The 23257-nt window shown below is 38.4% G+C and overlaps 1 protein-coding gene across 4 annotated transcripts; it reads left to right on the forward strand.

Moving 5' to 3' along the window:
- Positions 1-2367: 2367 nt before the first annotated feature.
- LOC128022305 (host cell factor 1) lies at positions 2368-18670 on the forward strand. 4 transcript variants are annotated; one of them, XM_052609696.1, is made up of 28 exons: positions 2368-2569; positions 3670-3873; positions 6193-6341; positions 6811-6971; positions 7056-7264; positions 7371-7455; positions 7548-7654; positions 8181-8360; positions 8517-8855; positions 8957-9108; positions 9209-9403; positions 9700-9918; positions 10006-10110; positions 10208-10421; positions 10498-10640; positions 10742-10874; positions 11018-11214; positions 12099-12852; positions 13051-13178; positions 13367-13699; positions 14198-14423; positions 14531-14794; positions 14981-15084; positions 15171-15308; positions 15602-15787; positions 16114-16411; positions 16511-16574; positions 17015-18670. In XM_052609696.1, the coding sequence occupies exons 2-28, from the start codon at positions 3678-3680 to the stop codon at positions 17052-17054; spliced, it is 5319 nt and encodes a 1772-aa protein (XP_052465656.1). In that variant the 5' UTR covers positions 2368-2569; positions 3670-3677; the 3' UTR covers positions 17055-18670. The 4 variants fall into 4 exon arrangements, with proteins under 4 accessions (XP_052465656.1, XP_052465653.1, XP_052465654.1 ...); XM_052609693.1 differs by having other exon boundaries at positions 2382-2569; positions 14531-14806; XM_052609694.1 differs by lacking the exon at positions 2368-2569 and adding an exon at positions 2640-2772.
- Positions 18671-23257: the final 4587 nt, after the last annotated feature.

Raw genomic sequence — 23257 nt, forward strand, 5'->3', positions numbered from 1 at the left:
CGCAAATAAAAACACGGAGCTCAAGTTAAAAGAAGTACACTCCCATCTTCTTGCATGTTTTACCTATTCCACTGCCCACATCGCATCTTTGTAAAAACAAAAGCACTGTGTGAATGGCTCAGGGCTAAATTTATGCTCCTTCTCCGAGCGGTTAATCACGTGCAGGTGTTCGTTCTTTTCTCTTTACTGTTATCACCGGCATATGTCAAAGTGTCTAATTCTAACTTTTGGTAATATTTTATTCAAAACCTCGATTTCTAAATAATTTAATAGTGGCAAAAAATAAATTCTAATTAATCTATTAAAACTTGTTAACATCATTTAACTAACAACAAACAATACTTATACAGAATAAATTAATGTTGAAAAGTAGATGAATACAATAATTCAAATTATTATTAAAAAACATTATCATTAAGCTGTCAATATTAAATATTGACTGAAATCATCTTTCTTATATTATGATTTGTCCTGTTGCGGTTAGACAGATTTGGCCCTACTATGATCAGACTTCTAACATGACATAACACACATGTAGACTGATAATAAAATACGCATCTTGACAAACATAGAATTTTCCATTTCTTGTGTAATGGATTTTAGTGAAATGGATCAGGTCAAAGACTGAAGGGTCAGAGAGATTACGTTGAAAATGCACCAAGTCCGGAAGAGGGAGGAGTCTACTACAAAGCCAATGATCACAAACCTCTTTATAAGACATCTGAGACATAGCTGCAGTTCCAATGCAACCTTAAGAAATGCAAACAGAATGTAAAGGTATTACAACATGGTTGTGCCTATTTTTTATCCTTGAATAACAAAATAAAAACATTAATGAAAACCAGCAGAAACAATATAAGCTATGTTGTTGGTAGATGTAAGTAAATATTATGCTATTGTGCACTAAATTAAAAAGTATTTTGGTGAAAAGTCTAAATATTTTTTAAAGTATCATTAGTTCTGTATAGACATTAATACTTAATGTGTTTAACCTGATTCATTTATAGATTTATACAGGGATACATACTTACAATTGGAACTAATTGCTGACCTTTTGATGGATCATTGGCAAGAAAAAATGGGATTTAGAGCTTCTGGATAAAACTGTTGCCTCCAGAAAAGAAAAAACATAATGTGACACAAATAAGATGTATTTAGTATCTAAATTATCTATGTAATATCTAAATTATGCATGAGATCATGTTCGTCATATAGATCTAAGAGATTAAATGTAGAGTAAAAGGAGAAAAAACCCTGGTAATGTCGTGTCTCCATGTTTCGTGGGGCTTTTTGGCTGACGTGTTTTTTTCGCCAGACTATGGAAGTCAATGGAGACCAGCAACTGAAGATGAACTATTTTTTATACCTTTAAGCCAAGTGTATCAGATTATATTACTGAATGCAAATTTTGTCATGTAAAAACACTAGAAAGAATGAAGAAACAAACAATAATTGCTTAGATATATCAACTATTTCATTTATATTTAGTCCAATAATTATATAAACTGTCTTTCTTAATTTTGCAGCGACAAGTAGCGTACCTCAACTGCAACAGTAATTTTATTAAATAGGGTGAAATAAAATGTATAACTAACTGTTCAAAGTTAGATTTTTGTTTTAAAATACATATTTAATTGAGCTTGAAACGAAATCTGTGTTTTTTAAATAGGTTTCCTTGGATAACTGCAACATATTATTTTTAACGCAAGTAAAATGCTTATGTTGTAAATTAAATTTTTAACATGCACAAATTCAATTTCGCTTGGCATTTGCCACTGCATTTTAAGAATGACCCTAAGATACTTTTATGCATTTGACAGCTTTTATCCAAAACAAATCTCCCTAATGTTGTTCAAAGGCATTTTTGCACAGGTTTACAAAAAAAAATAAAAATAAAAAAGAAGAAGAAGAAGAAGAAACGAAAAGAAACCCCATTTTTTTCCTAACAATGTGTCTATTCCAGGAAGATAACAACATTGGCTTCATGTAGGCGATAAAGTATTTGGGGGGGCGTTGTTTCAAGAAAATAGAAGCCCAGTTTACATTCATTCGTGCCCAACTTACAAATTAATTACCTTTTCTTCGAACGTAATAATAATTGTATCATGCATTTTTGTGAATACACTATTTTCACAAAGAAAGAATAAAATAAATGTGTCATAAAAAGAATATATAACAATAATCTTCGACTTCAATCGCCATCTTTAGTTTGGGACAATAAGCTCTTAATACACAAAGTGTAAAAATATGAGGAAATTATCTGAATAGTTTTAGTAGATCCCAGATTCATACATATAGCGCATAATAATTAAATAATAATTGCTTAAGTAATTCAGGATTTTATATCTGAGCTATGAGAGCGAGTTTTCCAGGGCGTCTAGAGAGGGACGTGGTGGTTCCGCCATATTTGTTACTGGTGGCTGCACGAGCGGCTGAACATTGTCAGGAACATGGCGGCTTCCAGGCAGGCATGAGAGGGGATACTTCTTAACGGATTCGGATGAACCTGGGCTATTATTTCAAAAACAGACCACCGAAACAGTTCCTCGGATACTACAACACGAATCTTGTACGTATGACTCTAGGCGAACAGAATGCATTAAGCCGATATGTGTATTTATTGATGGCGAACGTAAACTTAGCCGCCATTTTTCTTGTGGGAGCTGATTTAACGACAAGATGGCTGCTTACACCGGGGCGGCATGAACTGAATAAAAGACAACCAGTCTATATTTTTCGCTTGGAGGATTTGCGCGGACGTATCTTCCACTAGTATGTATCGGGATGCATTTGCTCTTGCGTGTTTATGTGCAGATGTTTTGGTGAAATGAGGTTAGATGTCTGTTTACACTGCGCTGCTGTAACATGAATTCATGCACGCTTAAAAGTCTCGCTTAAATGCCCAAACCGCTTGGAAACTGTAGCACTCTGGAGGTTGTTTTATTTAACACTGCATTGGAATAAAATTGCACCCTTAAAATGTAGTATTGTTGCTATTTTGAGTGGTTGACAAGATGGCGACTCCCAGAGAGGGGCATGAAAATAGTCTTCTGCAGCAAACGGGGACTGCGTTTCGAGTGTTGTTCTCCGTTGTGATATCTTTGTTTACCTTCGCAGTGTTTTGCGGATGAGGATTTGAATAATTCTAATTTTACAGTAAGTAGAGGGATTGTTCCCATACACTGGCTTTTTAGTTGACCTGAAATTGTTTTTATTTGCCGCTCCGCCATTTTTCAGGCTGGCGGAGGTTTGTTCCAAGATGGCGACTTCCATGGGTTGATACTCTTTTTGCATCGGGGACATCTAACTGCACAATGTAATTTTAATGTGTGACTTTTTAATCTGGGATATGGTGCTGTTTGATTTTTGGTGTATACGATGATCGATGCTCAACTTGCTGCACGCGTTTCCTTTTAGACTAACGTTATCTGGCCGGCTTTTAGCCCGTCTGCAAGCGCCACAATGGCGGCATTCCTGAATTAATCAAACTTCTGAATAACCCAGTGTTTGGGATTCCGACGGCACTGCTGTAATGTTATAACAATGCACATCTATATTCAGAACGTGTTATTTAATATATACACACCATTCTATTTTGTGTTGTATTGCTCACAGAACAGAAACGTTAGTTGTTGAGGGTCTCTGAAGTACATTGCCTTGTTTCCCCAGTAAAGGACATGACGTCCACCGGTTCCGCTGTGCCTGGCACCACCGGAGCTCCGTTGCAGCCGCGATGGAAGCGGGTTCAGGGATGGTCCGGGCCGGTCCCCCGACCGAGACACGGACACAGAGCCGTAGCCATCAAGGAGCTCATGGTCGTTTTCGGCGGAGGAAACGAAGGCATCGTTGACGAGTTGCACGTTTATAATACAGGTGAGTAAAATGTTTTATTATTTTATGAGGAACGTTTTTGTGCTCCGTGTTTACCTTGTCAATACACTTTCACGAGTAACTTATATTTCTTTTGCCCAACGATGAAGGGCCAACTTATCTTGAAGTTACTGTCGTGAATTTGTCTGCGTCTCTGAGAAAATGTCTACTTATATTACATAATATAACCTGTAAAACATTCTGAGAGTTCATTGCGACGTTTGACGCACTGCGTGTCGCGCTGCAGCTCGACTGTTGTGGGCGAAAAAGGCGCCAGAAAACAAAAATGGACGTCACGCGCACGAGCACGCCCCCCTTCTGCACTTGCACCAGTGCGCCTTTTTGTTGTCTTTTGGTGTGACTGTTGAGCCCACAATGACATTATTAGTATTGTGGAAATTAGGCTGCACTAGACCATACTCTGCCAGTAGATATTTCCAGACACGTTTTATGATGCTGAGTTGTGAGAAGTGTGTGTATTGTGTATATTATATATATACAGTACATACCAAAAGTTTGGAAACATTACTATTTTTAATATTTTTGAAAGAAGTTTCTTCTGCTCATCAAGCCTGCATTTATTTGATCAAAAATACAGAAAAAAATTATTACAACTTAAAATAATAGTTTTCTATTTGAGTATATACTTTAAAAAAATAATCTATTCCTGTGATGCAAAGCTGAATTTTCAGCATCTTTACTCCAGCCTTCATTGTCACATGTAACATCCAGTCTATCACATGATCATTTAGAAATCATTCTAATATTCTGATTTATTATGAGTGTTGGAAACAGTTCTGCTGTCTAATATATTTGATGAATAAAAGGTTAAAAAGAAATGAATTTATTCAAAATAAAAATTATAGTAATCTATATATATTCTAATAATATATTTTCTTCACTATCACTTTTTATCAATTTAACACATCCTTGCTGAATAAAAGTATTGATTTTATTTAAAAAGAAGAAAACAATTACTGACCCCAAATTACTGACCAGTAGTGTATATTATTATTACAAAATATTAATATTTTAAAAACATAGCTTCTTTTTTTTTTTACTTTTTATTCATCAAGTATCCTAAAAAGTATCACATGTTCTGAAAAAAATATTAAGCAGCAGAACTGTTTCCAACTTTGATAATGAATCATCATATTACAATGATTTCTAAAGGATCATGTGATAATGATCCTAAAAATCCAGCTTTGCATCACAGAAATAAATGATAATTTAAAGTATAATAAATTAAAAAACAATTATTTTAAATTGTAATAATATATCACAATATTAAAAAAAAAATCTGTATTTTTGATCAAATAAATGCAGGCTTGATGAGCAGAAGAAACTTCTTGCAAAAAATTTAAAATATTAATGTTTCCAAATATATATATATAATTCGTGTATGTATGTGTGTATATATATATATATATATATATATATATACACACACACACACACACACACACAAATTACATTCAATAATATTCATTAAGTGGGTTATGGTGAAATAGTTAATTTCCTAGAAAGGTCTAATTTATCTACCAATGTTCCCAGTTAAGCCAAACAATCAAATTACTCTGTTGCATGACTTTTCAGTTCTTTGAATTGAAATGCAGTAAATTTCTCTTCCTGTAATTCAATGGACTTTTTTCACAAGACTATGGCACGTTTTAACAGTCATCAGCATCAAAAATCCTCCATTTTTTAAAAATATATATGTTCATTACACTACTTTGTATTAAATTACTTTGCATCAAATTACAAAAAGTAGTTAATGGTAATGCAAGGATTTTTCTTCTAATACAGCGTCGTTTGAGGTTTTGACCTCAAAATCAAAGTGTCTCCAGTAGGGGTGTGACGGTTAGTATATAACCGTGAGACCGGCGATTTGTAAATCGTCAGACATGATATTTACCACTTCATAAAATTTTGCTTTGTAGAAAACCTTTCTTAAAAACGAATTTCGTTTTTTCGAATTATGTTATGGACCGTCACTTTTGACTCACGTCATAACCGTCATCACCAATTCTGAAACCGGCACACCCCTAGTCTCCAGTAAAACCCAAGTTCCCACCCTACATTTTTTCTTTCATTAATCTGTTACACTTGGATGTGTATCGCTTTATGGACAAAAATATCTGTTGCTTACCTAAGATTCATTGTGGTTTAGCGTTGTTCTTCTGTTGGTCATGTCTTCCCTTCCGTTATTTTGACAATTAGAAAGTGCTTTTTAACTGCAAGAGAGCTTTATTTTAAGTCGTCTACATATTTTCACTGTGATATTGACAGAATAATGAAATGGGGTATATTTATCTATTTCAGCAACAAACCAGTGGTTCATACCAGCTGTTCGTGGAGAGATTCCTCCAGGGTGTGCAGCTTATGGTTTTGTATGTGATGGCACTCGTCTATTAGCTTTTGGTGGAATGGTGGAATATGGAAAGTACAGCAATGACCTTTATGAGTTACAGGTAAGAAAAAGTTATTTAAAATCACTCTGTTATGTGACTAAAGGCTTGAATACACTACAAACCATTTGCCCAAATTTGCAGGCTGAGTTAGCCAATGTTAGCTGCTGAAAGATACACCTGGCCTGATGATTTTGGCCAGTCAGAGTTGACAGATTTCACAGAAAATGACAATGTATGAAAGGCACAGACTCTGAATTTTTAGCTTCAGACTTTTATTCCAACCCGTCAAATGATAAAACATGTTTGATATTTAGAGCAAACATTTGTTTTTATTGTAATGTGTGTCTAAACAGCGAGACGCATGTTTCTGTGTGAGTTTGTATTTGGAAAGATGTGGCTGTCTGGAAATTTGTGGCCCTCAGTCATTTTAGTGTATTAAACCCAGTTTTTCCTTTGTATCTGTTTACATAGTCAGCAAGTGTGTAATGCTTAGTGTTTTAAAATCTCTTCCTTTGGTTCCTATTATCAGGCAAGCAGATGGGAATGGAAAAAATTGAAACCAAAAGCCCCTAAAAGTGGAGCACCACCATGCCCTCGCCTGGGCCACAGTTTTTCTCTTGTGGGCAACAAGTGTTATCTTTTTGGAGGGCTTGCCAATGACAGCGAAGACCCCAAGAACAACATTCCCAGGTATTCCTATCATATTGTAATGTGGTCAGGAAGTAAATATTTAAATGCTCTTTGGTTTCTAGACTCACTTATGTGTGCTTCCAGATATTTGAATGACCTTTATACCCTTGAGCTGCGTCCGGGCTCCAACACTGTGGGCTGGGATATACCGGTCACATATGGTGTACTTCCTCCGCCAAGAGAGAGCCACACTGCTGTAGTTTATACTGAAAAAGCTACTAAGAAGTCCCGTCTTGTTATATACGGTGGAATGAGTGGTTGCCGTTTGGGAGATCTTTGGACTTTAGATATTGGTATGAAGGTTATCATTGTTTTTAATGTGGTGCATGTCAAACATTGGTCATTAATCCAACCAGTCAATTAGGTTAAGCAATAATTAGGCCATTCTTTGCATTTCAGATACACTGACCTGGAACAAGCCTGCAATAAGCGGCGTAGCTCCCCTTCCCCGTAGCCTCCACTCAGCCACCACGATTACAAACAAGTGAGTTTCAGTGTAATCTAGAACTGCATCACCACAGGTGTTCCCTAAATGCACACAATGGCATTACTGACCTTTAATACCTTCATCTGTAGAATGTATGTTTTTGGTGGCTGGGTTCCTTTGGTGATGGATGATGTGAAGGTGGCCACGCATGAGAAGGAATGGAAGTGTACAAACACACTGGCCTGCCTGAACTTGGGTATGTTTTTGCTTGAGTACATGTATTATTAAAAATATCTTTAGTCTCTTCACCAAGGCTGCATTTACTTTCATTGATCAACAATGTAGTGAAAACAGTCATGTAGTAAAATATATAACATAAACTGTTTTCTAGTTTAATATATTTTAAGTAATGATGGCAAAGCTGAATTTCAGCCATTACTTGTGTCACATGATCCTTCAGAAACCTTTACTACAATTACTGATAGATGTATCTAGTCTGTGCGATAACTGTAAACGTGTCCTGATGCTACTTTAATGTTAACTCTTTTCTTTGTTTTCTTATTACTGCCTGTCTCTGTAATTATTTGTAAAAACCTATTTTGAAATTGGTATTAAAGATTGTGAAATTGCAGTGGTATCTACAGGAAGTTATGGTATTGTGACAATACTATATGTGAAATAATAGGGCTTTGGGATTGGGCCCAGACAGCTTGTTTTGATTGCAGTTTGTCATGTTATACCATATCCTTGAAATGTAAAAAAATAAACTTTTTTTCTTTTAGACACCTTGTCTTGGGAGACTGTTTTGATGGACACTTTGGAGGACAACATACCACGTGCACGAGCAGGACATTGTGCTGTTGGTATTAACAACAGACTTTATGTTTGGAGTGGACGGGATGGGTACCGCAAAGCTTGGAACAATCAGGTGTGCTGCAAAGATCTCTGGTACCTGGAGACCGGTGAGTGCGAGAGAGATGAAGTATAGAGCATTTCTGACACAGTTAAACTGCTTCATCAAAAATCGAAAAGCATTATTTTTATTTTTTTTATGCATCAGTTGATTGTATTGAACTGTGCAATTTGACTGTTTTTTGGCATTGTACATTTTCTTGCAGAGCGACCTAATCCCCCTTCACGGGTACAGCTTGTCCGGGCCAACACAAATTCTTTAGAGGTTAGCTGGGGAGCAGTGTCTACAGCAGACATGTACCTGCTTCAGCTTCAGAAATATGATATCCCAGCAGCCACTGCTGCCACATCCCCATCCCTCAACGCTGTTCCCTCCCTCCCTGGAAACTCGCCTAAGAGTCCAGCGCCTGCCGCAGCTGCACCGTCTGCTCAGAGTCTGCCGCAAAGTGGCTTCACCCTCGTGCCCCAGGCGGCTTCTCCCACAGCCTCAGTCCTGCCCAGCACACCTGCAAGTCCTGTGGCTGCCTCAACCGCACGGGGCCCAGGTACCAATTAGTTAAATTGTTAATAGCACAGTAATGTTATGTTTACTCAATACCACAGAGTTTAACGGTAAGTTTAACATGTATTTTATTTTATATTTAAGCTATTCTGAAAGTTGCAGCCCCTCAGTCGGGCACCGGGACGTCGTATGTCACTGTTCGGCAGGCCAGCCAGGCCGGAAAATCCCCAGTCACTATGACATCACTTCCTGCAGGTGTTCGCATGGTAGTGCCAGCACAGACCACTCAAGGAACGGTATGAAGCAAAAAAGTAAAGCTGGAATGTAAAAATGTTGGTGTTTCATAAATTGTTTTAATTAAATGTGTACTCCCACTTTTTTTTTTTTCTTTTTTAGCCCATTGGCAGCAGCCCTCAGATGAGTGGAATGGCAGCTTTGGCCGCAGCTGCTGCAGCCACACAGAAAATCCCTCCTTCTCCTGGAGCTACTCTTCTCAATGTGCCGGCGGGGGCCACGATTGTTAAAACGGTGGCTGTGACACCTGGGTCCACCACTCTCCCCAACACCGTTAAAGTGGGATCACCTGTCATGGTAATTCTTAAGATTGTCACTGTATAGTTCTTCATATTGCCTCTTGCCCCCTGGGCTTTATTTTTCATGTTGGGCCTATTTTGGTAACGCTTGAATTAAAAAAACAGACTCCAAAACAGCAAAACCTAGATGGTTCCAGCTCTAAATTATGATTGAAGGTGCTGAATTCAAAACTTACGTTAGCCAGCATACACATGACTGTAAATGTACGTCAACTGAATTACATATTTATGTTTCAAGCTATTTTGCAGTCTTGGCCAGCACTGGTTTAATGACTCGCAATCATTTTGTTGTAGGTAAGCAACCCTGCCACTCGCATGCTGAAGACTGCGGCTGCACAGGTGGGCACTCCGACAGTGTCCAGTCCCACCACAGCTGCTCGGCCCATCATCACCGTGCACAAGTCTGGCACAGTAACCGTAGCCCAGCAGGCTCAGGTTGTGACCACGATGGTGGGTGGAGTCACCAAGACCATCACTCTTGTTAAGAGCCCACTTTCCATGGGAGGAAACCTGGTACAGTATTGTTAATTCTGGCATAGGAGAAATTATGGCAGAATAGAATTGGCTTAGTTTTATTTATCTTTTTTTATTTATTTTAAGATTTCCAGCTTGGGCAAGGTGATGTCAGTGGTACAGACCAAACCAGTGCAGACATCTGCTGTGACTGGACAGGCCTCCTCCAACCCAGTGACTCAAATTATACAGGTACAATAAACCTATAGTATATAGTTAAATCTCTCAGGTGCTCACATTAATTAAAATTTGATAGAATCTGAACTTCAGTGTCATTCTTATTCCATAGACAAAGGGTCCCCTCCCACCCGGCACCATTCTGAAACTGGTAACGTCTGCGGATGGAAAGCCAACCACCATAATTACCACCAGTCAAGCAGGTGGCACTGGAAACAAACCCACTATCTTGGGTATCAGTGGCATGTCCCCCACAAGCACCAAACCAGGCACCACCACTATTTTCAAAACAATCCCCATGTCTGCTCTACAGCAGGGAGCTGCAGGTAAAGAAATAAGTGTGTAAAATATTATTTTAGGTGGCTTTGTTTGGGCTAAACGAGTTTCTGTTTTCTGTTGTAGGCCTGACTAGTAGTACAGGGGTGAAGAGCCCAATTACAATCATCACCTCAAAGATGATGACATCTGGAACAGGAACTCCTGGCAAAATTATTACAGCAGTGCCTAAGATTGGTACAGCAGCTGGCCAGCAAGGCCTGACACAGGTATTTGGCTCAGAATATCTGGTGCGAAATGAATAACATGATGCCGTTGTAGAGCTTCAAGGCACGTTTTCCTACATGTGTTGTGTTTTTCCTGTCTGAAGGTTGTTCTGAAGGGAGCTCCTGGTCAGCCTGGAACCATTCTTCGCACTTTGCCGATGGGAGGAATGCGACTCGTGTCTCCAGTATCTGGGGTCAAGCCAACTGTAACCACGCTGGTTGTCAAGGGAACAACTGGTGAGGATATGAACCTAGTAAAGTCAATAGTAATTGTTCATTGTTAAAAGACTGAATTCGTCTCTGTGCCAAGAGTAACTCAGCAACCTCTATTATGAATGATTGAAGTATTTCCTTCTTGCCGTGTCTGTTCTCTTTCCAAGGTGTAACAACACTTGGCACAGTCACAGGAACTGTTTCTACCAGCTTAGCTGGAGGAAGCTTAGCCAGTGCCAATGCCACCCTGGCAACTCCCGTCACCACTCTGGGCACGATTGCCACCCTCTCAAACCAGGTCATTACTGCTACCGCTGTGTCAGCTGCCCAAAGCAACCTGAACACTGTCACCTCTACCATGCAGGTGAGAACCAGATAATCAGAGGTTAATAATCTTAAGTATTGCAATTATTTTATCTTTAAGTAATTTTTTTATACAAGTGTACTTTAAAGTTATTAAAATTAATTAAATAAGATAAATGATTATATTTCAAAATAATTACCTGTAAACAATTCACTGAAATTTTTGCAATTAATTTTCTTTCCCCATAAACCCCTTTTTTTTGTCCTTTTGTAGTAGTATTTATAAAAACAATTATTTATAAAAAAAAATATTATAATTTGTTTGCTATTGTTCGGAAGTCTATTGCATGGAAGTCATCAAGGCTGCATCTAATTGATCAAAAATATATAAAAAAAATTATATTATGTAATATTACAATTGAAGAGTTTATATTATAAAAAATTTATTTATTTCTGTGATGGCCAAGCTGAATTTTCAGCAGCCATTTCTTCAGTCTTTAGTGTCACATGATCCTTCAGAAATCATTCTGTGATGAGTTGGTGCTCAAAAAACATTTCCTGCTATCAGTGTTGAAAGCAGGTAATGTTTTTGTGGTAACTGTGTTTTTTTGTTTTGTTTTATATATATATATATATATATATATATATGTTCAAAAGCACAGCATTTATTGGAAATATAAATATTTTATAAGATTATAAAATGTCTTTACTGTCACTTTCTATCAATTTAATGTGTCCTCTGTGAGTAAAATCTATTTCAATTAGTCATTCTGACTGAAAACTAGAACTGTGGTGTAATTTAATGTGTAATAAAGTAAATAATTGAAACTTTACTTTATGCTAATTATATAAAATATAATTTGGTAAAATGAATAGTTTTCACCATATTAGCTCAATTTACTGAAAAATATAACAAAATCTGTTTTTGTGTCATTCTTTCTTAAGCCCACCCAGGTGACTCTCATAACTACACCCAGTGGTGTGGAGGCTCAGCCGGTCCAAGATCTGCCTGTTTCCATCCTGGCCTCTCCCACCTCTGAGCAGGCCACCTCTACTGAGTCTGGTGCAGGCGATGGTTCTGGAAATGTTACTTTAGTGTGCTCTAACCCACCCTGTGAGACCCACGAGACGGGCACCACCAACACGGCCACCACAGCAACAGCAAATATGGGCACTGGACCAGCTGGCACAGTACAGAGAGTGTGCTCCAACCCGCCCTGCGAAACGCATGAAACGGGTACAACAAACACCGCCACAACAGCATCTGCCAACATGGGCGCTGTACAGAGGGTCTGCTCCAACCCACCCTGTGAGACCCATGAGACTGGCACCACCAACACCGCAACCACAGCATCTTCAAATATGGGCACTGCTCCTGCTGGCACTGTACAGAGGGTCTGCTCCAACCCACCCTGTGAGACCCACGAAACGGGCACCACCAACACCTCAACAACAGCGTCATCTAACATGGGCGGAAATCAAACAGGAACGGTGCAAAAAGTCTGCTCGAACCCACCCTGTGAGACCCATGAGACAGGCACCACCAACACCTCAACAACAGCGTCATCTAACATGGGCGGAAATCAAACAGGAACGGTGCAAAAAGTCTGCTCGAACCCACCCTGTGAGACCCATGAGACAGGCACCACCAACACAGCAACCACTGCTACCTGCAGTATGGAGACTGATGAGGGAACAGGTACTTTAGAATTCCTCAAGATATTATAAATATGCACATTTACAATATTTACAAACTAACTGGGTCTCATTTGATGATAATTGTGTGGATTATTTGTATTTATACATACAAGAATGACATGCGCACAGTTACTTCCTGCAATTTGTCCTTTTTATATCTTTTAAAAGTTGATTGTAACAATTTATTTTGCACATTTAGCTCAACAGAGTGATGAAGTATCAGAATCTACCACTAGTACAGAAGGCCTGCCTTCCACTGCAGCTTCCCAGAGCAGAGCCATTACCATAGTCACACAGGCCACACCTCTACCAGGACCAGCTGTTCCGGTGAGTCGCCTGTATTTTGAGATCTAAACTTTGTATAGGGTGAGACTTTGTATACTTTTGTACACTTTGAGACTGATTCATACCGTTACGGAGGTTAAATGCGAGTGGGGGACAAGGTGGTTGGAGATGGTTGAAAAGAAAGGGGGATTCATAACATCAGTTTTTCTTTCTCTGTCTTTCTCCTGCAGTCTATCTCTTCAATCACGGAGTCGTCCTCAGATGCCGGAGCTGAGCCGGTTGTTATGGAGAGTTCGGAAGCAGAGTCTTTGCAGACAGAAGGCCAGGCTGAAGCGGAGGCAGTCTCCATGCAGGCAGAGTTCCAGACAGAGTCGGGGGAAGTGGCTATGCCCAGTGACTTCCAGGCAGAGGCAGCGGCCTTGCCGAGTGACTTCCAGGGAGAAGCCATAGCAGTAGCCATGCAGGCAGAGAGCCAGGCGGAAGAAGGGGCAGTGCCCATGGAGCATGACGCTTCTAGCATGGCAGAGGGAGGAACAGCTCAGGAGCAACTACCTACAGCAGAGGTACAGTCCATTCCATTCTAACTATACATTTATCAGTTCGTTTTTCAGATTAATACCAATATTTACCTTTTAATTTTTGACTGTGAAAAATGAAAAATCTTAATTCTAGAGATAAATTGTGATTCTAGTAAAATGTTCAGCAAAACTTTCCAGTTATTATTGCAAATTAAATTGAATTTTGTACTTTTTAAAAATTTATTCATATTCAACTTCATATGCATTTTTTACTGTAGAATGTTTCAGCTATTATTGCAAATAAATTGCTGAATTCAAACTAATTTGCAAAAATATATTTATTATAACTTTTTATTAAAAAAAAAAGATTAATAGAAATAAGAACGTTTTAACATTTTAAAATGTTGCTAAAATAGTACTAAATATATTAATATAGTTTTTATATTTATAGGGATTATAAACAAAGTAATTTTTTTTAAGGTGTGAGACTCCTGGTTCAAATGTCCTGTATTTTATTTATTTATTTATTTATTTGTGTGGTAGATGGAGGGTGTAGAAGCGGTGTCAGCATCACAGGCCGAGGCGCTGGCCTTGCCACCAGAGCTGATGTCAGATGGGCAACCCACAACACTGATGGTGACTGGTCTGACCCCAGAGGAGCTGGCCGTCACGGCAGCTGCAGAGGCAGCGGCCCAGGCTGCAGCGACAGAGGAGGCCCAGGCCCTCGCTATTCAGGCTGTACTGCAAGCAGCACAGCAGGCTGTTATGAGTGAGTCCCCATCATTCATCCACAAAATCCCAACCTATGACCTGCATATGTTCATATTAAATCCAAAGCTTGCAGTAGTTCATTTTGTGTCTTTATCCCCCTGTCAGGCTCAGGTGATGCTGGAGGAGACAACCAGCAGACCCACACCATACCCATCGTTCTGACCCAGCAGGAACTAGCAGCTTTGGTTCAGCAGCAACAGCAGCTCCAGGCAGCCCAGCAAGCTGCTGCCCAGGCCGCACTGCCCACAGAGGGCTTGGCTCCGGCTGACAGCCTAAATGATCCCTCCTCAGAAAGCAATGGACACAATGAGGTCGCCGCCGCTGCCACAAGTACAGTAGTGGGACTGCTGCCCAGCACCTCGGCAGAGAGTATGTGTGAAGGTTCATGTTACTTTTCAGTAGTATAGACTAAATTAGTTGTTTTAAACCATTATTATAGTTGAATTCTCAGTAACTTAATGTGCTTTAAAAAAGCCCAATGAAAATTGCTTACAGAAAAAAACCTTCACATTCATTAGAAAAAAACCCTCAAGATTCTGTTTATTCCCTGTGTAGCCTTGGCTCCATCCTGTACATTAGCACCTGCAGTAGTTGCCAGTCCAGCTAAAATGCAGGCAGCTGCAGCTCTGACTGAAGTGGCCAATGGTATTGTGGCTGTGGTGAGTTTCATAAGTAAATAATCACAGTAATATGCACTGCATGGGAAAGAGTATTTTAAAATCCCGTTTTCTGTTTTTCCTCACAGAAACAAAACCCTCCCACTGTTACAGTCAAACCTCAAGTGAAAAAAGAAAACCAGTGGCATGATGTTGGCATTGTCAAAGTCACCAACATGGTTGTAACGCATTTCTACATGCCTGCAGATGACGCCGCTTATGTTGAGGTGAGCCACAATGACATTCTTCTTCAAACAGTACACCATTGCTTGTTTGGGTGGTGTTGGCGCAGTGGATAAGACAAATGCCTTTGGTGTGAGAGACCCGGGTTCGAATCCACTGTGAGACACCAATGTGTCTCTGAGTAAGACACTTAACCCCTAGTTGTTCCAGAGGCGTGCGACCTCTGACACATACATAGCAATTGTAGGTCACTTTGGATAAAAGCGTCAGCTAAATGAATAAATGTAAATGTTTGTAAAAGTAAATATACTGACAGAACTTGTGTATTATGTTGTAGGATGATTCTGGCACAATACCTGACTACAGCCAGATGAAGAAGGTGGACCTTCAGCCCGGGACGGCCTATAAATTCCGTGTGGCTGGTATAAACACATGTGGCCGTGGAGCCTTTTCGGAAATATCTGCTTTCAAGACCTGTTTGCCGGGTTTCCCAGGGGCACCATGTGCCATAAAGATCAGCAAGGTACACCTCAAATCTTAATTTGCACTTGATTACCTGTTGTTAAATATGGTGTTATGATAAATAGAATCTTGTAAAAAATAACGAATTATATACTACTTTTTTATTATTATCAAATACAGTAAAAACTGTATTGTAATTTATTTGATTTTTTTCAAGATTTAAAATAAAAATTCAAAAACCTTTTTGACCAATTTAATGTGTCCTCCATGAATAAAAGTGTTAGTTTCTTCGATGCAGTTGGATCAGGAGGATGTGTAATTGATGCCACAAGAAATTGAATATATACACTATAAATGCATCCTCTCTTCACTTATTTCTCTCCTCAGAGTCCAGACGGTGCTCATCTTACATGGGAGCCTCCATCCGTGACATCAGGAAAGATCACCGAGTATTCTGTGTATTTGGCCATCCAGAGCAGCCAGACCACCGAGGTGAAACCCTCGGCCCCGGCCCAGCTTGCCTTCATGCGCGTTTACTGTGGGCCAAACCCCTCATGCCTGGTCCAGTCCTCCATCTTGTCCAACGCCCATATAGACTATACCACCAAACCCGCCATCATTTTCCGCATCGCGGCACGCAACGAGAAAGGTTACGGCCCGGCTACACAAGTGCGATGGCTGCAAGGTAAAGGATTTCTGTTTTTCTTTGCAGTATAGTATTTTCTGTTTCAGGCAGTGACACAGTAGATTTTACAGTTGCTTTGTACTGCCTCTTGCTTTGTAGAGTCTAACAAAGATGGCCTTTCTGCAAAGCCTGCCCCAAAAAGAGCAGTTTCTTCACCAGATACGTGAGTGTCCCATGCCTTCAGTATTACATAAGTGCATTTGATAAAAAAAATATTGTAATAATGTTAAATATTATTTCAATTTCAGTTAACTGTTTTCAATTTTAATGCATAATGTATTCCTGTGATGGCAAAGCTGAAGGTTCAGCAGCCGTTACTTCAGTCTTCAGTGTCCCATGATCCTTCAGAAATAATAATATTTCTTATTATCAGTGTTGCTGCTTAATATCTTTATGGAAACAGTGATATTTTTTTCAGGATTTTATGATGCAAAGAAAGTTCAGGATTTATTTGAAATATAAATATTTATAAAACATTACAAATGTCATTATATAAATATTTAATCAATTTAATGCATCATTGCTAAATAAGTGTAAAAAATAGAAATTTTAAACCGTAGTAGAATTATGGTTGTATTAAAATGCTTGTATGTTTTATTACAGGAAAGGGATTGGTCAGAAGAAAGCAAGAATGGACCAATGAGCCCCTCTCCGTTCATCCTCCAAGACCAGAAAGACTTACACTATTCCTAATGCTCCATTCGGATCCAACACATCTTCAACTGTAACCATCCATCACAAACAGCACAAAATCAACAAGGAAATAGTGTTAAAGAATACAGTTACTAGGGAAATCGTTTTTTTCTTGTTAGTAGTGTGAATGGAGAAAAGCACATTGCATATTTTTGGGTATTTTTCAACATACTTGGAGTGGGAGGTGAAAAAAAAAAGAAGCTTTTTCCATTGTAGAGTCTTCCTTTCCTGCTCTCCCCCATTACTTTCAATACACGTATCTTGCCTGAGTAAATTCAAATGCCAGTTTTAAGATATTCGTATCGGTTGATCTGTCAGCTGGGCTCAATTGAAGATGCTCTCTTTTTTGTGATGGACTTGAGTGTGAAGTTTTAGTTCACGGTAAATGTGTGGACACGATTCTGATCGGAGATGAGTGATGTAATTTTCATGGGAGGGGAAAAAAACGGAAATGGGGTGGAAAACAAAAACAAACCAAGCACTTGTCCTCAGACAAAAGGGGATATTTTTCACTTGAATGGCTCGGTGAAATAAGATCTGCATAAGGAATTGTTCTGGACTCCAGCCTCCTGGTGAAGTCTGAGCTCTTTTGCATTAAGCAGAAATCGAGCAGAACTGCAGATAAAGACGTGGCCATGGAAGTACATTACCGGCAGGACAGAGACTTTGCTAGAACTGAGATTTGCCATAAAAAAAAAGAAAGAAAATTGAAAAAAAAAAAAACTGAAAAAATGCAAAACTTCACAAAAAATTAGCAAGCGATGATGGAGAAGATCTTTTGTGTAGTTTATTTTTGTATTTTTAAAGCTTTTCTCCTGTGTGTACGTGTATGTCTGTGCTTTTTTTTTTTACTCGCTACTTTTATTTTTTGGTTTGTTTTTGTTTTAAAAATTGCTGGCCATCCCCATTGTTTAAGGGGTTTGTGGAACGAAGGGCTTTTGGATGGCCGTTCTCATGTCAAGTACTTTTACAAAAGGAAAGACCTTGTATTTGTGCTCAAGTTGAGTGGTAATGCAACTGAAAAGGATGTAAACATCTGAAGGGCTTTTACTTTGTTTACTGCATATTTCTAAGCTTGATTCCACTCGGTGTTTGTGTATGCCAAACCTTGAGATGTAAAAATCATAAAACATTGATTAACTTTTTTTTTTTTATTCCTCAACTTATCAAGACGCCTTTTATTAGTAAACACTCTTTTTTTTTCCCTTCCACTGGCTTTTCCTCTTAACTTTTTCCACAACATATTCTTTGTCAAATTTTCTCTGCTCTAGATTGTGAAGGAAGTTGTCCATGTGAAGATGAATTTCTACTTTTTCCCCCCTCCTTTGATTATCTGAGAGGTATGCAAACTAAATGTTCAGTGTATACCTGTGTCTCCGTGTGGGTGAGGATGCCTTTACTCACTCTTGGTGAAAGTTCAGATTCAGCTGTAATATAGTTCATTCATAATGCAAGAAGATGATACCCTGGCCTTTTATATATTTACCTGTACAACGTTTTTACATGTTGGTCATCTCCTGATTGCCTTTTTTGTCTTGACTTATAAAAGAAAAGGAAATATATAAACCGTCTCCCTGAATAATTTCGACCAATTTCTTTTAGTTTCATGTAGCACATCTTGAGAGTTCGTTCCACCCCTAGTGTCTTCCAGAAATGTAGTCCATTTGAGTAGCTATATTTGATTATACTCTTTTCAGAAAGCTAAATGGACAAGGCGGTTAACTTGTTTGCATTTAATATGGAGCTATTTCTGCCGAAATAAAGGACTGATGTCCCAGCATTCTATTCATATGACACCGTTAATGCGGTTTTAGTTTCATATAAAAGTCTTTTACACGCATCAAACAAGATCAGCGTTATTGTATTATTTAATTTGGTTTTAATGAAAATATTCTTCAAATCATGTTTATGTCATTAATTTTACACAGACTAAAATGGTTTATTTTAGTAGATGAAAAGTGTAGTAGTCGATTTGAAATTTTATCGCTTGACACATTTGATATATTTAAACATTTAACAAAAATGTTATTGTCATGATGTGCATTTTCACCTATAGTCGTCTTTATTGCTGACAACATTAAAAAAAAAACCTTTCATCAGTGAAAAGACTGATTCCATGATTAAAGGCCCATTCACACCAAGAATAAGAACTGAGCTATATTAGCCTCCACACTAATAAAAAAAACAATGTTTATTATAATCATGCACTGTAGTTGTCATTCTGAAGAAGAATCCTGATTTAGTCTTGGTTAAACAGAATGCTTGAACTCGCACACTGCAAAGCTGCTCTGTCTTCTTTGGCACTAAATTCTAAATATTCAGCTCTGGTTTCACTGCACTACTGCTGGGCCTTGTTAGGGACACCTGTCAATCAAATCCAGCTATCAGTTATTAAGCAAAGTCACTGGATCTTATAGCTCATAATTCAATTGTGATGGCTAACCTCTGGAAATAATCCAAGTCAATTTTATTGCCAAGCACTATTAAAGGGAATGCCTGCACAAGGAACTCTTTCTGCCAGACTTCCAGTGCATCAGAGGAGATGATATGGACGAGGTAACATCAAACACTAGGAGGCAGCAGTGAGCTCCACTATATACCCAGGTATGGTACCCAGGGAGTAAAACCTCTCTGTTCCTGCAGTGTCCCAGATCTGGTGCAAAAACAGCTGAGTATTGCATGACACAGTTTGTAGAGCCCTATTGAGTCAGTTGAGATGTAACCCATGTTGTGATGAAAACACTCTGTGGATCCTGTGTATGACATGAAGTCAATTATTTTTTAAGATTGCTTTTATTTTTAAAAACTTGGTTTAACATTAAGGGGTGTAAATGTATCTCACTTGAAGAAGCACTGATCTTTTATCAATAGTGATTTCTTTAGTAAGGGGGCGGGGCTTGATGTTGCAGGGAGGGACCATGGTGGGGGATTAATATCCTAATATTAAACATCCCAGACTCTTATAGATTAGCATACAAATGAAGATGTATATATGAATTACTATATATTTGTGCTTTTGTTATTTTAGTTCAAGAATTATTTCTTTAATATTTCTATCATTTAAGAGGGTTTTAACTAACTACAGGGCATTACCATTGAGTTACAGAACCAAATATGCCAAACTTTAGGTTTTTTTTTCTGTACTTCCTTGTTTTTGTTTAACAGTGCATTGTTTTTTGTTTTTGGGTCACACAAACACTGGTATTCAAAAGTTTGCAATCATTTTTGAAACGTTTTTAAAATAAATGTATTTAATTGATCAAAATACAATCAAAAACACTAATAGGTTAAATAAAAAAATCAAATAAAAAATAACGGTTTTAAATAATATTTATTTATTATTATTATTATTTTTAAACATTAACATTTATTTATTTATATTCTATATAAAAGTACAGCAGTGTAGCCATGTGATACTAGTACTGTTTTGTTAGGGTATCTTTTCATCATTCATTTGGCTTTCAAAGTACAAAATATAGAGGCAAACACTTGGCAGAAGCTGCTATATGTGAGGGAGCTCTATTTACAGTATTTTAAAATCAATATTATGCAACCTTGGTGAATAAAAGTATCACACTCTTTCAGAAACATCAAAATTAAAGTGATAGTGATACCAGTCATAGTCATACCAGACATTTGAATGCTAGCATTAAAGGGGTAGTTCACCCAAAAATGAAAATTAGGCCATAAATGACTCACCCTCAAGGCATCCTAGATGTATATGACTTCCTTCTTTCAGATGAATCCAGTCAGAGTTATATTAAAAATTATCTTTGATCTTTCAAGCTGTTTCATGGCAATGCTGCAGTGCATCACTTCAAAAGAAGTGAAATAGAAAGCGCCCATCCATTTAAAAAAGTGTCTCACAAGGATCGGGGGAGGTGAATAAAGGCCTCCTGTAGCGAATCGATGCATTTTGTAAAAAAAAAAATCCATATTCAAAACATAATAATCACTTTAATTTAGCTTGCTCCAACAGTTGTACACGGAAGCAGCTCCAGGCTGATTTGAAAGATCAAAGACAATTTTTTATATAGCGCCGACTGGATTCATTTGAAAGAAGAAAGTCATACTCACCTAGGATGCCTTGAGGGTGAGTCCTTTATGGCCTAATTTACATTTGTGGGTGAACTAACCCTTTAATGTGTTTGTTCTTGCAAAAGGAGCTATTCTGGACTATAATAGGTAACCGGAAAAATTGTTCATAATGCCTTTTATGTGAATTGCACATGGGTCTACATGTACATGCTTCACTGGTAATACTATCAATACTTTCTAAGACAGACACTCACCAAGAGTTTCCGATAAGAGTGACTTTCAAGTGTGGTTTGCGTGTGCTCCACTGTGTCATGATAAAAATAACCAAAGCTGTCTTCAATGAAAAGAGGTCATGAAGGAACTCATCTCGCTCATCACTTCTTCGTTCTGTATTTCAGACTGTAATGTCCTGTTCGTATCACGGATCCATAAGAAAACATGGCAAAATAGGTAACGGTTAACCACCTTCGCAGTGAAAGGTAAACAAACACCCTGCCAAACTAAACATGCTGTCGGCTAACAAAAATGTAGCCTATTGCAATTGCAATCCTATGATCTGATATTTGAAAATACAAGTCAACATATAGCATTGCTCTTCATTTTTGTAGTAGGCCAAAATTGATGTTGTTTGTTCCCTGTATACATGCTCTTGGAGAACCATATACAATACCATACATGTATTAACTACCATATTCTATGTATAAGTACAGCAGTGTAGCCATGTGATACAAGTTCTGTTTTGTAAGGGTATTTTTTCATAATTCCTTTGGCTTTCAAAGTACAAAATATAGAGGCAAACACTTGGCAGAAGCCGCTATATGTGAGGTCCTCACATGGGAGGTGTCTCGTTCTATGTCAGTTAAGGGTGTGGAGGCCAAAACTGTAACAGTGTAACAGTGAAGATTGAGACCAGTTCTCCATAACTGAAACGTGGTTTCGACTAATTTACCTCACAAAAACACAGACAAACTTAGCTGGTACCTTTGAGTCACACTATTACTTATGGGAGCTGTGGCTTTGAGGTCAGGTACACATCCTCTTCTTTGAAAGTTTAGTATTTCAACCTCTGTCTTGCATGCCATTCCTCACTCTCTCTATGAATTATGTTCAAGTGTTACATGTATTCTGTCTCTGAAGGAACCCATCCATGGATTTCTAATGGGTTTTTAAAAAACAGTTTTTACTGTATTTTGATTAATTAAATGCAGCCTTGGTGATCATAAGAGCCTTTTTTTCGGCCTCAAACTTTTTTAAACATTGTTAGCGATTAACTGCAACTTCCACAAGGATGTGAGATTACGTACTTGAAGAATCGGACAACCACTGTAGTTTCTTTCTTGTTATTCATGAAAACCAATATTCTAAACACAAATGAGAAATTCCCCTTAGGAAAGGATGGTGAATATGCCTACAAATTTGCGTCATGAATTAACAGCTTTATTGTTATATATGTTGTGGATGAAGTGGTGTGGAGGAGGGACAGACCAAAAATTATTTCAGTGTGATATATCCTCTTACAGTCTGCAACCCATAGACAAGAAGCATTCTGTGTCCTCTCACTCGGACTTATCTTTGGGATAAGACTTTTGACTAGAAATGATTTTATACAGAGTCTTGAGGATGAGATATGTAATTATTTGGGAATGAAGCTACTCGTTGGCAATAACACTTACAAATGTGGACGACCTAAAGCAAATTCATTCTAACTTTGGATATAAATAAAAATATGAAGTCAAGGCAGAAAGAGAGAGGCGGTCCTTTGAGCTGTAGCCTCATGACACGGAGTCGCTCAGCTGGCTGTGTGAGGCAGAGATAAGGGCCTGCTTTCATGGAAGTTTCTTTCCTTGGAACTGGAACCATGCCACAAGAACCCACAACTGCCCCCAACCTTTTGCCCTTTCTGCTCTGGCCCCCACACCACCCTGATCAGTAACAGTTCCCACAGAATCTTGTGTCACTCACCAACTGAAACATCTTTATGGATCCACACGGCATTGTGTAGTTTGCACCTGGATCTAAGGGCTTCCTGGTTTCAGGACTGGATATCATTGTACTAACAGAAATGCACTGTCACTGTTGTCAGTCACATTGCCCCTTAAACAAAACCCTGGGTTG

Source organism: Carassius gibelio, chromosome A11 (assembly GCF_023724105.1).
Source record: "Carassius gibelio isolate Cgi1373 ecotype wild population from Czech Republic chromosome A11, carGib1.2-hapl.c, whole genome shotgun sequence".
Classification (NCBI taxonomy): Eukaryota; Metazoa; Chordata; class Actinopteri; order Cypriniformes; family Cyprinidae; genus Carassius; species Carassius gibelio.

What these genes read in the sequence shown, in the direction of transcription:
- LOC128022305 (XM_052609693.1), top strand. Translation starts at nt 3,678, where the DNA reads ATGACGTCCACCGGTTCCGCTGTGCCTGGCACCACCGGAGCTCCGTTG. An exon ending in TCTTTGGACTTTAGATATTG is followed by an intron (nt 7,265 to 7,370) that starts GTATGAAGGTTA and finishes TTTGCATTTCAG; the next exon opens with ATACACTGACCTGGAACAAG. An exon ending in TCTACAGCAGGGAGCTGCAG is followed by an intron (nt 10,422 to 10,497) that starts GTAAAGAAATAA and finishes TTTCTGTTGTAG; the next exon opens with GCCTGACTAGTAGTACAGGG.